Source organism: Belonocnema kinseyi, chromosome 10 (genome assembly GCF_010883055.1).
Source record: "Belonocnema kinseyi isolate 2016_QV_RU_SX_M_011 chromosome 10, B_treatae_v1, whole genome shotgun sequence".
In the NCBI taxonomy this organism is placed as follows: domain Eukaryota; kingdom Metazoa; phylum Arthropoda; class Insecta; order Hymenoptera; family Cynipidae; genus Belonocnema; species Belonocnema kinseyi.
This window is the reverse complement of record NC_046666.1, coordinates 5,188,375-5,203,071: the sequence shown is the minus strand read 5'-3', so window position 1 is coordinate 5,203,071 and position 14,697 is coordinate 5,188,375. Positions and strand designations below refer to the sequence as shown.

The 14,697-nt window shown below is 27.0% G+C and overlaps 1 protein-coding gene across 3 annotated transcripts in view; it reads left to right on the top strand.

Moving 5' to 3' along the window:
* The window catches only part of LOC117182288 (J domain-containing protein), a 56,678-nt gene that overhangs the window by 36,309 nt on the left and 5,672 nt on the right, over positions 1-14,697 (top strand). For all 3 annotated transcript variants that reach the window (XM_033375413.1, XM_033375415.1, XM_033375414.1), the window contains one exon: positions 9,043-9,159. In XM_033375413.1, the coding sequence (XP_033231304.1) occupies positions 9,043-9,159 (117 nt within the window). The remainder of the gene's footprint in view (positions 1-9,042; positions 9,160-14,697) is intronic.

The following is a 14,697-nucleotide window of genomic DNA, read 5'->3' as shown; positions in this document are numbered from 1 at the left end:
ACATTAAAAATTGAACGAATAAATTAATTTTTCAACTAAAAACGTTTTAAAATAAAAGTTACATTGTTTTTATTTTAAGTTGTTCCAGATTAATATTTTTGCATTGTTATTTAGAGATAAAAATTTTAGTTTGCCAATTGAAAATGTTAGAAATTACCTTACTATCAAAATAATTGAATTTTCAACTAAAAAAAAAAGAGAATAAGAAATTTCCAACAAAATAATTACATTTTCAACTAAAATGATAAATCTTCAACAAAAAAAGTTTGAATTTTTAATTAAACACTGTTGAACTCATCCAAAAAGATATTAATTTTAAACAAGAGTTGACTTTTCCGTCAATAAGGATTCTTTTTAAATTGTTGATTTTCAAAGCCAAAAAGATGATTTTTTTACAAAACAGTGTAAACTTATTTTTAAACGGAATAGTTCAAGGACTTCTGGTTAAAAAATATAAAATTACTTTCAATGCTTTGAATTGAAGAATGAATAAATAAATTTTTTAATGTTAAAGACTGAATCATTTTGATCAATAAAAATGGATTAATTACAATTCTTTTTTACTTGGAAACTTTTTAAATTATAAATTGAATTCGTTTATTTTAAGTCGCTTTATATTATTAATTTTTAAATTTTTATTTATAAATCCATACTCAAAAGTCTTATTTACGAGTTGACAATTTTGAAAATCGAACGGTGTAACAAAACAGTTTCATTTTCAACTTAAAAAGAACGAAGTTTTAACCAAAAAGTTTACTTTTCAACAAAATAAATTAATTTTCTATCAAATAATTAGTGTTTTAACTAATACAATATATAGGATAAAGTTTCAACCAAAAATGGAATAGTACAATTTCCAGATAAAACCTGTGCTAAAAAATTGAATTTAACAAGAAAAAAAAAACAAATTTTCAACAAAATTGTTAAATTTTCAAGGGAAAAGGTGAATTTTTTACCAAGAAGATTAATGTTCTAAGAAAAAACGATTTTCCAATTTAACCAATATATACGATTAATTTTTAATCAATCATATAATAGTTACATTTTCATATAAAGATAAATAATATTTAACAAAAAAAAATTAATTTTAAACAAAGTTGTTAAATTTTCGACCAAGAAAATTGATGATCTACAAAAAAGACAAATCTTAAATAAAATACATGAACTTTCAATGAAATTATTAAATTTTACAAGCAAAAATAGTATTTCCACCTAAAAATTATGGTTTTAATTTTTAACAACATAGTTGCATTTACAACAGAACGACTTACAACCAAAAAATATTTATAGTTGATAATTCAACCGAAAAATGTAATTTATAATCGAAAAGTATAAATTTTCCATTAAACAATTTAATTTCTACAAAGAAAGACGACCTTTTAACAAAACAAATGATTTTTCAACCAAAAATGGTATTGATTCATTGTCAGTTTCAAAAATGTATTTTCAACGAAAGAGATGGACCTTCAAATAAAAAAAATAAAAATTTAAAAAAAGTAGTTGAACTCTTGATAGAAAAGAGGACTTTTTACAAAATAGTTACATTTTCAACAAAATAATTAATTTTTCAATCAAATAATTGAGTTTTTATCCTCACGAGATGAATTCCAAAATCGCCAATTTCTTTAATTTCTTTCAGATGCGGATCAATATATAAATAAGACTCTTATAATATTATCATTATTAATATACGTATATATTTATAAATATATAATAGTATTAATATTTGTATAATTTATATTTTATACATAAAATAACATAACCTCAAAATATACGCATATCAAGAGGCACGCGATCTATTCAAATCATGAGAATCGTCAGCATCGAAATCTGGAAATATTAAAATCCCAATCTCCTGAATTTATTTCAAAGCATTTAGCTGTTAGCAGATAGATATATAAATAGAATCGCCGAAGTGCTCCGACCAGTAATCGTGCACCTTCGAGTTTTCAAATTCAGAAGAGGAGAAATGGGTTGCGCGCGCAACTCAGTCATTTACAGCGTCTCCTACTATATTCACACGGACATAGCCCTGTCATAGTATTGGACCACAACTCGTTTCAGATCTGGGATCACTGCATCCTACGGATGCTCTTAAAACGTCTAATGCCAGTACGAATGAGGTTCCGAGGACGTCCATGTCTTTAAGATGTCTTTAGGTCATCTTTAGGACATTGGACGTCTTAGAGAAATTGATTGGCGTGACATAGGACGTCCTAGGAACATCCCAAGGACCTTCTTGGGATTTTCATAGTTTTGTGCCAACTGGGCTGTCTGGCGACCTTGACAATAATTTATTTAGTGTCGATGAGTCTAACGTAATATTTACTGTTGCCAAAGAAGCGTATTTACGGAAAAAATGAAAAACTACCTTCAGTTTGTAATTTCACTTTTAGTTTATGCGACATTACAGTTTGTTTAATAAAAGTACCAATGAGTTGTATATTTGTAGGTGATGGTAAGTCGCTACGACAGCCATCTCGACGTCGATTTGACAATTAAATTGACCTCGATTTCGACACCGAACCGACGTTCCATTCCTGACTGGGTAATGAAATGCATGAAATGAGATAAACATATTTTTAGAATCTTCTAACAGTGAATAACGTTATGGAGAAAAGAATTTTATTTTGAAATTTCCAATACTTTAAAAATAATAGCTTTTACTTTACGTCTATTTGGTCACATGAAAAGAGTCGCTACGTCAGTAAGATATAAAACTGAGCACTTATCAAGCCACTTTAGTCGCCATATTGCTTTTGAAAATTTTTAACAATCACCTTTTTGCGGCTGTTGCGGCTTTTTACTTGACACCTGATCCAGCTGATTGTCTCAACTAAGCTATTAATGTCTATAAACGAGAAATCGAAGATAAAAGCCCAATCCAGCGAAATCAAAGTTATAAACAAAGAATTTATTTGGAAAATATAAAAATCCCTAGAGAAAGTAGATTATTAGCTAAGAAGTGTTTTGTGTTTGGATGTTTTTCTAGGGAATACGTAAATAAAATGGCTAGATTCCCGAGAGAGTATTTCAATTTACGTTTTCGTAATTATTATTAATTATTATTTGATAATAATACATTTAAGACATTTAGAGACATTTATACATTGAAATGCATGTTTATAAACCATTTTCATTCAAAAAAAGATTCGCTTAATTCAGGTGGCTCGAATTTTCCCGCGAAGAATGACGTCACACAGATGTAGCCAATTAATGAGTTTGGTGAAATATGCCGCGAGCGGGTTCGATATTCAAACTTATTAAGAAAAAAATTATGTTTATTTTTCAATAAAAGTTCTTTCTTTTTGGAATATGTTAAAGAGCTACTAAAAAATCAAAATATCTTTTTATCTCATTACATGCAATATCCCCACCAAAGATTACTCCACCCTGAATATGATTAACCTGCATTATATAAGATTATCATTCAGTTTTCAAATAAAAAAGTTTATTTTTCTATAAAAAATTGAGTAGTAGAATTTTCAACCAATGGGCTGAATTTTCAACTAAAATTACAAATCTACAACTGGAATAGTTGAATTTCCATTTCAAAAATCAATTTTTGCCCAAAAAAAACTGAGTGTTGACAAAATACTAGAATTTTTAAAAAAGGAGATGAATTTTCAACTGAAATGAAGAATCTTCACTCCCCCAAAAAATTAATTTTCAACAAAATCGTTGAACTTTCTATAAAGTAATTTAATTTCGACGTGTCCGATTACAAATAGTTTACACCGAATCAAAAGTGGATTACTTCAGCGTATAAATAGATTTTTCCAAATTAATTGAATAACAATAAAACTTTCGCAATAAAACTTTCCGTTATAGAGGACAAGGTGGTCCAAGGGGGCGAGAAAGTGACGCTGTTAATTTAGCCGATCAACTCCTCAATAACGCAGGAGCGTATAAAAACAGCGGGCGGTATTATCGGCGGTTAATCGTGTTGTCTGCTTTAGTTATTTTCACTCAGTAGCTAAAATGTCGCAGGACATTCTCTTCAGTTCGCTCTCAGTCACTCAGTGTTTGGGTTATGCGTTGCGTAACCAGGCATTACGCGCGTGTCGAAGGAAAACAAGAGAAAGCATTTATCTTTCGAAGAGACATATAAGTTTTAGACGAAGTTAATTCAGGTGCCCCAAAACAGTCGATTTTACAGAATTTATTTTGTGATCGGGAAATTTCTAAATCTTTAGAAGAAAAATCTATCCAAGTTCGATTTTAACAACTTTGAAAATAGTAAATTTAATTGTTATCTTTTTCATTATGATACCATTCACTTTACAATGAGTTATTCAAAAATCTTTAAATTTAAAAAATTTCCATTTTAGATTTTTATTTTCAAGCTGATATTTTTAATTTCAAGAATTTCAAAATGCAGATTTGACGACTTGAACAATGAAACATTAAAATCGTGTGAAGAGGAAAGTTTTTGATACAAACATTTACCTTTTATCACTTTTCACATATTAAAATATTTAGAAGTTCTGAAAAAACTTCGAAAATAATTTTAAATTGGAAAAGTTTAAATGAACTTTTAGATTGATCAAGATTTTTTAATTAAATTCAAAAGTTTTTCAAGGATGTTTTAACTATTTAAAATGATAATAATTAAACTTCTAATTTACGAAGTGTTTAGTTAGAAAACTTTAATTTTACAATTTTCAATGTTTTTAGCTTAAAATTACTGAAAATAATAAAATTTTTACAATTTTAAAGTTCATTGACTGATTCTTTAATATAGAGCATTGACAATGATAACGTGGATTTATATTTATGGAATTGAATCTGAATCTCTGAACTCTGTAATTTAAAAAGGTAAAAATTCTAAATTTTGCTGTTTATCTGCAATTCATTTAAACTTGTTCAGTTGTAATATCTTAGTACCTTCCATTTTATACGTGTAAATTATTAAGCATTTAAGTGCATAATTTTTAAATTAAAAAATTTTAAAACTTAAATTTAAAATGTTTAAAATGTAAGAGTTCCACCTTGAGTGCTTTAATTGGTAGTATGATTTTCATGACTTCAAATGGAAAAATGCTTAGCCTTAAAGTTCGATTTTTTTTATTTTATTGACTGTAAAAAATGTATACGAACCGAGAAAGGTACAAGAATTGACCGGCAATTTTTCTCTTCAAATAAAAACGAGGACGCCAAACGAAGGTGCCAATCAAACCAAATTAGCTTCCTCCTGCAGCTTAAAATGACCTTCGTCCGTCCCTGATGACATTATAAAACCAAAATGTCAAAAATACAAAAAAAAAAATATTTTTTACGAAGAAACTCTAACGGAAATGATTCAGACGGCCCTGATTGTTTATGGTTTGGTGAGTCCCGAAATTGAACGAAGCGGGCGTTTTCCATTTGATCGCGGCCTACCTCCTCGTCTTACCCTCTCCACTCGACTTCTCCTCACGTCCCTGACTGAGCGAGAGCGCTGTGTCCAGCCTTGCCAACGGAGCGCCCATTTGTCCTAATAAGGCATAAAATGCCAAACATAAAAATTGTATAGTTTTGCAATCAGCAAATTAAACATATTATATTCGGAATCTATGTTTTTTGCGATTCCAACGACATGAAACTTGCAATCAAAATATTAAAATTAGAATAAGTTATGGGAGATTTTAGTGTATGTTTTGACCCTAGCTAGCTAGCATTGTGGAATTTTCCATAGAATACTTGAAAATGCATCAGTTTATTTGGTAGAAAATTCGTCTGTTGACAATTAAATATTTTTAAACCAAAGAAGATGGAATAGTAGAATTTTCAGATTAAAAATTTAGTTGTCAACAAAATAGTTCATTCTTACACCTCAGCGAACTCAGCTGATTGCGATTCTTTATTCTTGGCTTCATTATAAAAAGAAAATGTGTGCCGTCATGATACCGAAAGTTCAAGCTGATACTAAAAACTGAAAAAATTCGAAAATCAACTAGTGATTGCATAAAATAAAATAAAAACCTTAAAAATTAGAAGATTGTGCTTTTAAAAAATGGAAAAATGCCAGAATTATTTAATTATATATTATTTTAATTGATTCTTTAATGAAAAATTGTTAAGCTACCAAGCACGAAATATGTATTATAATTCAAGAAGCAAGAAATTAGGTTCTGAAATATCATGATTCAGGGTGACCGCTGCATGGAGGAACTGGGAAATGACCGGGCATTATTTTAGACCGGGGAGTGATAGTGAATTTTTTCTTTGACCGGGAATTTTACAAGTTTTTAGAAGAAAAATCTATCCAGTCACTTGAAATATCAAGAATTTTATATCCACATATTATAATGCAATTTTAAATAAGTTTTATTTCAACTTTTTTTTTAAATGCTGAAAGTAATTGTTAACTTTTTCAATCTTGAAATCATTAAGTTTACAATGTGTAATTCTAAAATCTTTTACCTTAACAATTTTCCATTTTAGATTTTCATTTTTAGGGTACATTTTTCATTTAAAGAATTTTAAAGTGCAGTTTTGAAGGCTTACGTAATAAAAGATTAAAAGCTTTTGCGGTTGAAATTTTTTGACACAATACGTTTTAAGTTGATCAACTGTAAATATATGAATTCATTGATAATTTTTAAAATTGAGCTGTAGTTCGTGTATTCGAAATTGAACAATAACTGAATGATTTTATGGGGCGATTCTAAATCATTTAAAATTAAACAATTTGAAGATTTTGACGTTAAAAATTGAACTACTCCAATTCAAAAGTCTTAGTAGTTAATCAAACGTAAACTTCCGACTGTAACTTTATAATCATTCTGTTGTTTCAGTATAAAATATATCATTTTTAACCTTTTCAATTTAAACATTTTTAATTGAGAAACAGATCAATTATTTAATAGTCAGCAATGTTTAAGTGTTTATTTAAAATAAAATATTAAAAAATAAACAATCCGAAGCTAAATTGTTTCAAACAGAAAGCCTTGAATCCTTAAAATTTCAGAGAGGTAAATTCAAACTTAGAACGCTACAATGTTAATTTTATTGTTCTTTTCAAAAAAAATTTTATATATAAGTGAAAATGTAGAATTTTGATGTGTGAATAACAGATAAAAATGTATTTATTTAGAAAAATGCGAATAAGTTGAGGAAATACTTCGAATTTTTTAAATTAAAATTTTGAACCTTTTAAGGATTATGAAAGGTTTTAATATTTCCAAATTGTAAAAATGATAATGTAAAGATACCAAAACATTTAAAAGAAAATGTAGATTTTTAAAGATTTTAATACAAAATTTGGTAGGTTTTTAGGTATTTAAAAAGATTTCGAGATCATGAATTTTTTTTGGAGTTACCTGGAAACATTTAAAGTGTTTCTTTAGTAAGAAAATGTAATTTTATAAAATCTTGTAAAAGATTAAAATAAACAATTTCTATGTATAAATAACAATTGGGCAATTATTCATTTGCAATGACTCAAAATTAAAATAATTGAACTTCTAATTTAAAAAGTGTTGGATAAAAAATTCTAATCTTTCAGTTTTTAATGTGTTTAACTCAAAATTGCTTGAAATGATATAATTTTCGAAAATTTATAAACTTGTTGATTTATTCTTCAATTTAGGACATTGAAAATGATAACGCTCATTTATGAATAATACAAGTTTTGATTCGTTAAAACGATTTACTGATACAAATAATTTTTTAAGAACAAGAATAAATCTGCCTCACCCCGGATTTAAACCGGGCGAAGAATAACTTTCAAATTATTATTAACCTCCCCCTTGAGAATGGTGGACAGAGGGTAATTATTGTGCCCCCCCCCCCCCGAAGTCCTTCTTCGGATCCGCGCCTGCCGTTGGCAAGGCTATGCATAGCGCTTTCGCTCAGTCAGGGACGTGAGGAGAAGTCGAGTGGAGAGGGTAAGACGAGCAGGTAGGCCACGATCAAGTGGATACTGCTCTACGAAGTAGATTGCATCAGATTGCAAGTGGATTACTCGAGATTAGACTGCATTACGGAGATTACACCGAATTACCAGTTCGGATAACCTACCTGTCCAAGGAATTACGAGCTTTGTTTTCCTCTCGCATGGTCTTGAATAGATTTTTTATAAATTAGTGGCATTATATCATTAAGAGAAATCTTAAGAACTAATTTTTAAGTAAACATATTTAAAAAAATGAAATGTAGAATTAAAAAATAAAGACTTTTTCTGGTTTCCAATTATAGCGTCAGAGTTATAATGACTTTTTAAGTGTCTTTGAGTTTTTTTCCGGTAGTAAACAGTTTTTCATTAATTTTAGTGCTACAGAGTTTAATTCCCACATTTAAATTTGATTCAGTAAGATGGATTTATTATTAGAAGAAGCATTTTTAAATTGTTTGAAATCTCTTTAAATTCCTTGAAAATTTTCAAAGCTCTTGAAAATTTCTTGAAGTTTTTGAAAATACCTTAAAATATTTAAAATCATGTAAAATCCCTTAAAATTCTTGACATGTATTGAACATTCCTTAGAATAGTTTAATATATGATACACCTTTTTACAAAATTTAAAATCTTTCGAAGTACCTTCAAATATTTAATTAAAACATATTTGATAAATACTTGAATATTCATAAAATTATTTTCTTCATTGTAAATTTATTTTTGGTTAAATGAATCGAATAATTCTAAATTTTGGTTTTTCACCCATATAGGATTGTAATCGTACTTTCTGAATCTGTATTATTAAAAGTGACAAACTGTAAATTAAATACTTAATCACTGATTCAATTAGTTATTATATAAATAATTGTTATTTAAGTCTCGCTAATTTGATTAGTCCAAAAAACTATTTGACTAAAAAGTACTTAAATTATTTTCACTAATATCTTGTTATACTTTTTTAAACGAAAAGTATTTCATTTCAGATCATTGTTAACTAATCTAAATAATATAAATTTTTCAAAAAAATTTCTTGTTCATTTAAAAATTTTAGCATTTTTCTGATATTTTAATGTTACTTTTAATGCATTCTTGATGGCAATAATAATAATAACGATAAAAATGGTAAAAATAAAAAATAATAAATATGTGCCATTCACTTTCAGAATGCCAAGGAGATATTATGTGACCCTGAAAAGAGGAGCAATTATGACAAATGGAGGCACAGCGGGATCTCAATCAGTTATAAGAAGTGGCTTGGAATGAAGGATTCAGTCCATCAGGTGAGTCACATATCACAAATCACAAATCGTAAATGACAAACCACAAATCATAGATAATAAATCTTAAATCATAAATCACATACCACAATTCATAAAGTATAAATAATATACCTTAAGTGATAAATCATAAATCACAAATGCAAAATAGACTTCCGGCATAAAGTAGGGCGGCACCCATTCGATCGCGGTATACCTGGTTGCTCTACCACCACTACCCAAGTTCCCTTCGCGCAGCTAGGGAGAGTCCTTCATACCTGACAAGTAAAAAAAAGTGCTATCCGTATTTTAGAAATATTAGATTCAAAGTCTACGTTCTCTGCGGAATGCAACAATAAGTTACTTGCCTTATTCAGTTATTAATTCAAAGCCTTTTCAAGAAAAATAGTGCATATTAAATATATGACAGATTTTATTATATAAATTCAAAGCTTACTTAATAGAATTTTTTTTCATTTGATGAAATTTCGAATAAAATTTTAACTAAATTTCTTATACCAGGGTCCCTTGCAGCAATAGAATATATTTATGTTTTGTATTGTATTCGTCAGTAATTACAAATGAAATTTCGGAAAGCATAACCGAACGAACGCTCGAGCAGTAGTTAGGAGTGAGAATGACGCGCAGAAAACGCGAGGAAAGTTTTCTGCGCATCATCCCCACTCCTGGCTACTGCCTGAGCGCTCATGCGGTCTTCAAATGACCCCGCTAGCGAGGTCCGTGAGGGTAGTTGGGTAGTGGGGGTAGAGCAAACAGGTAGCTGGCGATCAAATAGGCATCGCCCACTAAAGTAAATTATATTCTCCTCTTTTTCTTCTTCGTTTTTGGACTTTTGCTTCAATCAACAAGCCATGACATAGTAAATTATATCCCATTTGAATACTTAAATTACATTTGATACCTCTTTACTGGAAAACAATCTAATAATAAACATTCGTACTGGCCCACTACTTAGTACTGGGCAACGTCTGGTATGGTATCAGGACAGTATCAGTAGAATTGTAGTACGGCGCTAAAATTTTCACGTAGGTGGAAATTTTTTATTTCCATTTTTACCTTTTAACATTTCTAAATTAAAAAATTGCAATTTAAGAATAAGTTTGGTGCTTGCTTCCTGGAAACAGACTTCACACTCGTTTTCGTTTTCCCCTCTTGTTTCGTTTTTTAAATAATTTTTGTTTTTTGCCCTGTGTTAAAGAGACTTCCCCTTTTTCTCGATTTATTCGCTTAAATGCGCACTGAAACATTAGAACTTCTAGGTGAAAAGTCCATCATATTTTTACTTCAGAATTCAACTTTTTTTCAAATTATACTGTTATATTTTTAGTTAAGAATTAATTTTTTTCGATTTGACTTTTAGGTCGAAAATTTAATTATTTTGTTGAAAATTCTATTATTTAAAAAAAAATTAGATTTTTTGGTCGAAAAATCTGCTTCTTGTATTTTAAAAACTAAACTATGTGGTTAAAAATTCAACTATTTTGTTCCAAAGTCATCTTTTTTAATCGGGAATTTAATTTTTTTCCATGTTCGTCTTTCTGGATAGAAAATTCGTCTTTTTGTACTTACTAAAAATTGATCTCTTCTGTGAAAATTATATTATTATATGTTTGGTTTAGAACTGATCTTTTTTGAAATATATTAACTATTTGGTTGAAAATTAACTTTTTTGTTCAAAATGCCACTATTTTGTCCCAAAGTCTTCTTTTTTTATTCGAAAATTTAACTTATTTTCAACACTTATTTTCCACGTTCGTCTTTTTAAATAAAAAATTCTTTTTATTCATTAAAAATCAACCTATTTTGTTTAAAAGTATATAATTATACTTTTGGTGTAAAATTTTTTTTCAAAATTCTACTTTAAGGTTTAAAATTTAATTATTTTAGTTCGAAAATATATTTTTTAGTTGAAAATTTAACTGTTGTCTTTTTGGATAGAAAATTCTGACTTTTTTATGGAAAATTTATCTTTTTTAGTAAACGTGATTTTTGTTGTTGTTAAAAATTCAACTATTTTGTAGAAGTTTAGTTTGGGAATTGGACTATTTGTTTGAAAATTCATCTTTATTTTGAAAATTCAAATTAATGTTTAAAAATTCAACAATTCTGTTATAAATTCCTCAATGTTGTTTGCAATTTGAACTGTTTGGTTTAGCATTAACTTTTTTTTTGAAAATGCAACTATTTTGTTCAAACATTTAACTGTTTTTTAACGATGGTCTTTCTGGGTAGAAAAATCATCCTTTTGTAATAAAAATTCACCTTTTTGGTAGAAAATTCATTGTCTTGGTTAAAAATTTCTCTTTCTGGGTTAAAAATGATTTTTTTAAATTATAATTTTCTTTTTTGTTAAGAAGACAACTTTCTTCTAAAATTGTCGTCTTTTTAAATTAAAAATTCGACTCTTTAGCTCAAAAGGCAACTGTTTGAAACTTCAACCATTTGATTGAAAATTCATCGTTGCTGATTTAAAACTCAATTATTGTGTTAACAAATCTGTCTCTTTTGTATGAAAGTTGAACTTGGTTGTAATTGGAATAATTTTTTCTTTTTAGGAAAATTTAGCTATTTGGTTGAAAATCCATTTACCTTGATTTAAAATTAACTTTGTTGATGGAAATTCAACCGTATTCTAAAAAAAATTTTTTTTAAGAAATATTTTACAATTTGGTTGATAAATTTTGGTTTTGGTTAATTTTTTTCGAGAATTCGACCATTTGGCTGAAAACTTAAAAATTCATCTTTCTAGGTTAATAATTGACTTTCTGGTTGTAAATTCAAATCTCTTTTATGAAATTCATAATTTTAGTTTGAAAATTCAATTACTCTATCAAAAATTCGATCATTTAGTTGAGTATTCCTCTTTTTTGTTGAATTACATTTTTTATTAGTAAAAACTAAAAATTTTTTTCGTCGAAATATTAACTATTATGTGTTTCGTTGAAAATTCTTCTTTTTTTGTTCGAAAAATCAACTACTTAGTTTAAAGTTGAACTACTTTTTGACAAATTCATTTTGTTGTTGAATATTTGTCATTTTAGTTAAAAACTCAATCAACTGATCGAAAATTAAATTAAAAAAAAATCAAATCTTCAGGTTGAACATTCAACTAGTTTGTTAAAAATTCATCTTTTTTGTTTAAAAGTTTAACTTTCTAGTTAAAAATTAACTTTTTTGTTCAAAATTCAAAGATTTTTTTTAAAAGTCATATTTTTTGTCAAAAGTGCAACTGTTTTTTGAAAGTTTGTCTTTAGGAAATTTCATTATTGAAAAAAAATTAAAAAATCAATATATTCTTGTAAAAAGAAAGTCTGTGGTACCTTATTTTGTGTATTCAGTTGACCAACAAATAATTTTTGATTTAATAAATAATATGTAATGAGGTTTTTACATTATTTAGTTGTTCATACATAATTTTTCGAAATTACAAAAAAGAAGCTTTTAAAAAATTTAGAACTCATCAGGAATAAAAAAAAGTTTCTTAAAATTCATAGGAAATTTCAAATAATTTTATGTGTTATAAAGTTAATTAGAAAAATATATATTTGACAAGATTTCAAAAAATGTCAATTGAACATTTTTTTATTTCGAAACGATTTTTATAATTTGAGGAATAATTCGATTCACCTTGAAAGATATTTAGTAATTTTAAGAGTTTTTAAGAGATTAAGAATATTTTTAAAATTAGAAAGATTTCCGAAAATCTATCAAACCTTTTTAAATTTGTTCCAATCTTCTGCAAGTCCTAAATAATTCTTAAGCAGATTCGACTTTTTCCTAAAAGTTTGTAAAATAATAAAGCTTTTAAAAAAAAATTTCTGGGTATATTTTCGAATTTATATTCGAATTGTATTTAGATAAATTTAAAAACATATAAACTAAAGAATAATTAGTTATTATAAATTTTTGTTTTATCTTCAAAATTATTTTACGCCGAAATTATAATTTTGATTACATTTTCTTCCTGGACTAAAAAATGTTTTTAACTTTAAAATTCAACTTATTTTGTCGAACATAATATTTTTCAGTTGAATTGAACGGATATGTATTCGAAATTAAAATATTGTTCGATGAACTTAAAGACTAGTCATTCGAAATTTTTATTTTGCATTCAAAATTATTTTTTCCTTTGAATTATAATTTCGTTGCAATTTTTTTCTTAACTCAAAAATCTTTTTTGGTTAAAAATTCAAATAGTTTTGTTTAAAAAATGATACTTTTTTAAAATTGGATTTTAGTGTTTTTGATTAAAAATTAAATTCTCGTTGTTTGAAGTATTAACTATTACATTTTTCATTGAAAATTCATCTTTTTGAATGAAAATTAAATTTTTTATTGAGATTTTAATTTTGCACATCTAAGATCTTTAAAAATCTGTTTGAATTTTCTCAAGAATCTTAAGAAAGTTATTAAGAATTACATTTATTTTATTTTCTAAAATATATTGTTTGGTTAAAAATTCAAATATTTTGTAGAAAATTGGTATTTTTTGGTTGAATTTAATTGTTTTTGATTTGAAATTAAATTCTTGTTGGTTTAAATATCAAATATTAAATTTTTCGATGAGAATTAATTTTTTCGGTTAAAAATTAAGTTTTTGGTTTTCTATAACCTTAAAAACAAATAAAAAAATTTAATTAATTGCTTTTCGAATTTTTTTTCTATTCAAAATGATTTCCCCTCTCAAATAATCCTTTTATTGCATTTTTTTGACTGAAAACTCTTTCTTGAGTGAAAACTCAACCATTTTGTTGAAAATATGTCATTTTTTGTTGAATTTAACTGTTTTTTATTTAAAATTGAAATCTTGAAGGTTAAACAATCAACTATTGATGCGTGCGTTTGATAATGTTGGTTATCGTGAAAAATAAGTTAATCCAGACTTTTATTTAACAAGAATTTATTAATCATTTAATTTGTCTTAAACTCTATTTTATAATCGTAGGACAAAAATTGCTTTTTTTTGAAAAACTATAAATTATGGTCCATAATGAAATATTTCCTGAAATTTTTATAGTTTACAAGATTTCTTATGGATGAGCATTTTTTTACAACGAATAAAATTAGTGGTTCATATGACACTCAGTCGAATTTTCGGCAGAAAAACGACCATTATAAATATTTTAAAATAATATGACGGATAATTTTTTTTATCAAAATAAATAAATTTCCGATTGAAGGTTATATAAAATATAAAAGGAAGCATTTCATGAGTCATGTTAATGGACAGCATATAGTATGATACCGACAAGCCATTTGTGAATGTCTCTCGCTGGTTTGCGGATTTGAAATGGATTCATTTGGGCGTAAGCAGTCATGTAACATGCAACGTGATTCCTAACAAATTTTTAGTTATAAAAAAGGAAGGATTTATTACGTAACGATATTTTCATTTCCCTGAACACTTTGTATTGGGTAGATAATAAACCTTGAAAAATGTTCTGGAAATTTCCACTTTTTTCGATGTTACGTTATATTATTATTTTTTTAAATTTAATTAATTATGTCCCAAGTAACATAATAATATTATAAAAGAGCGAG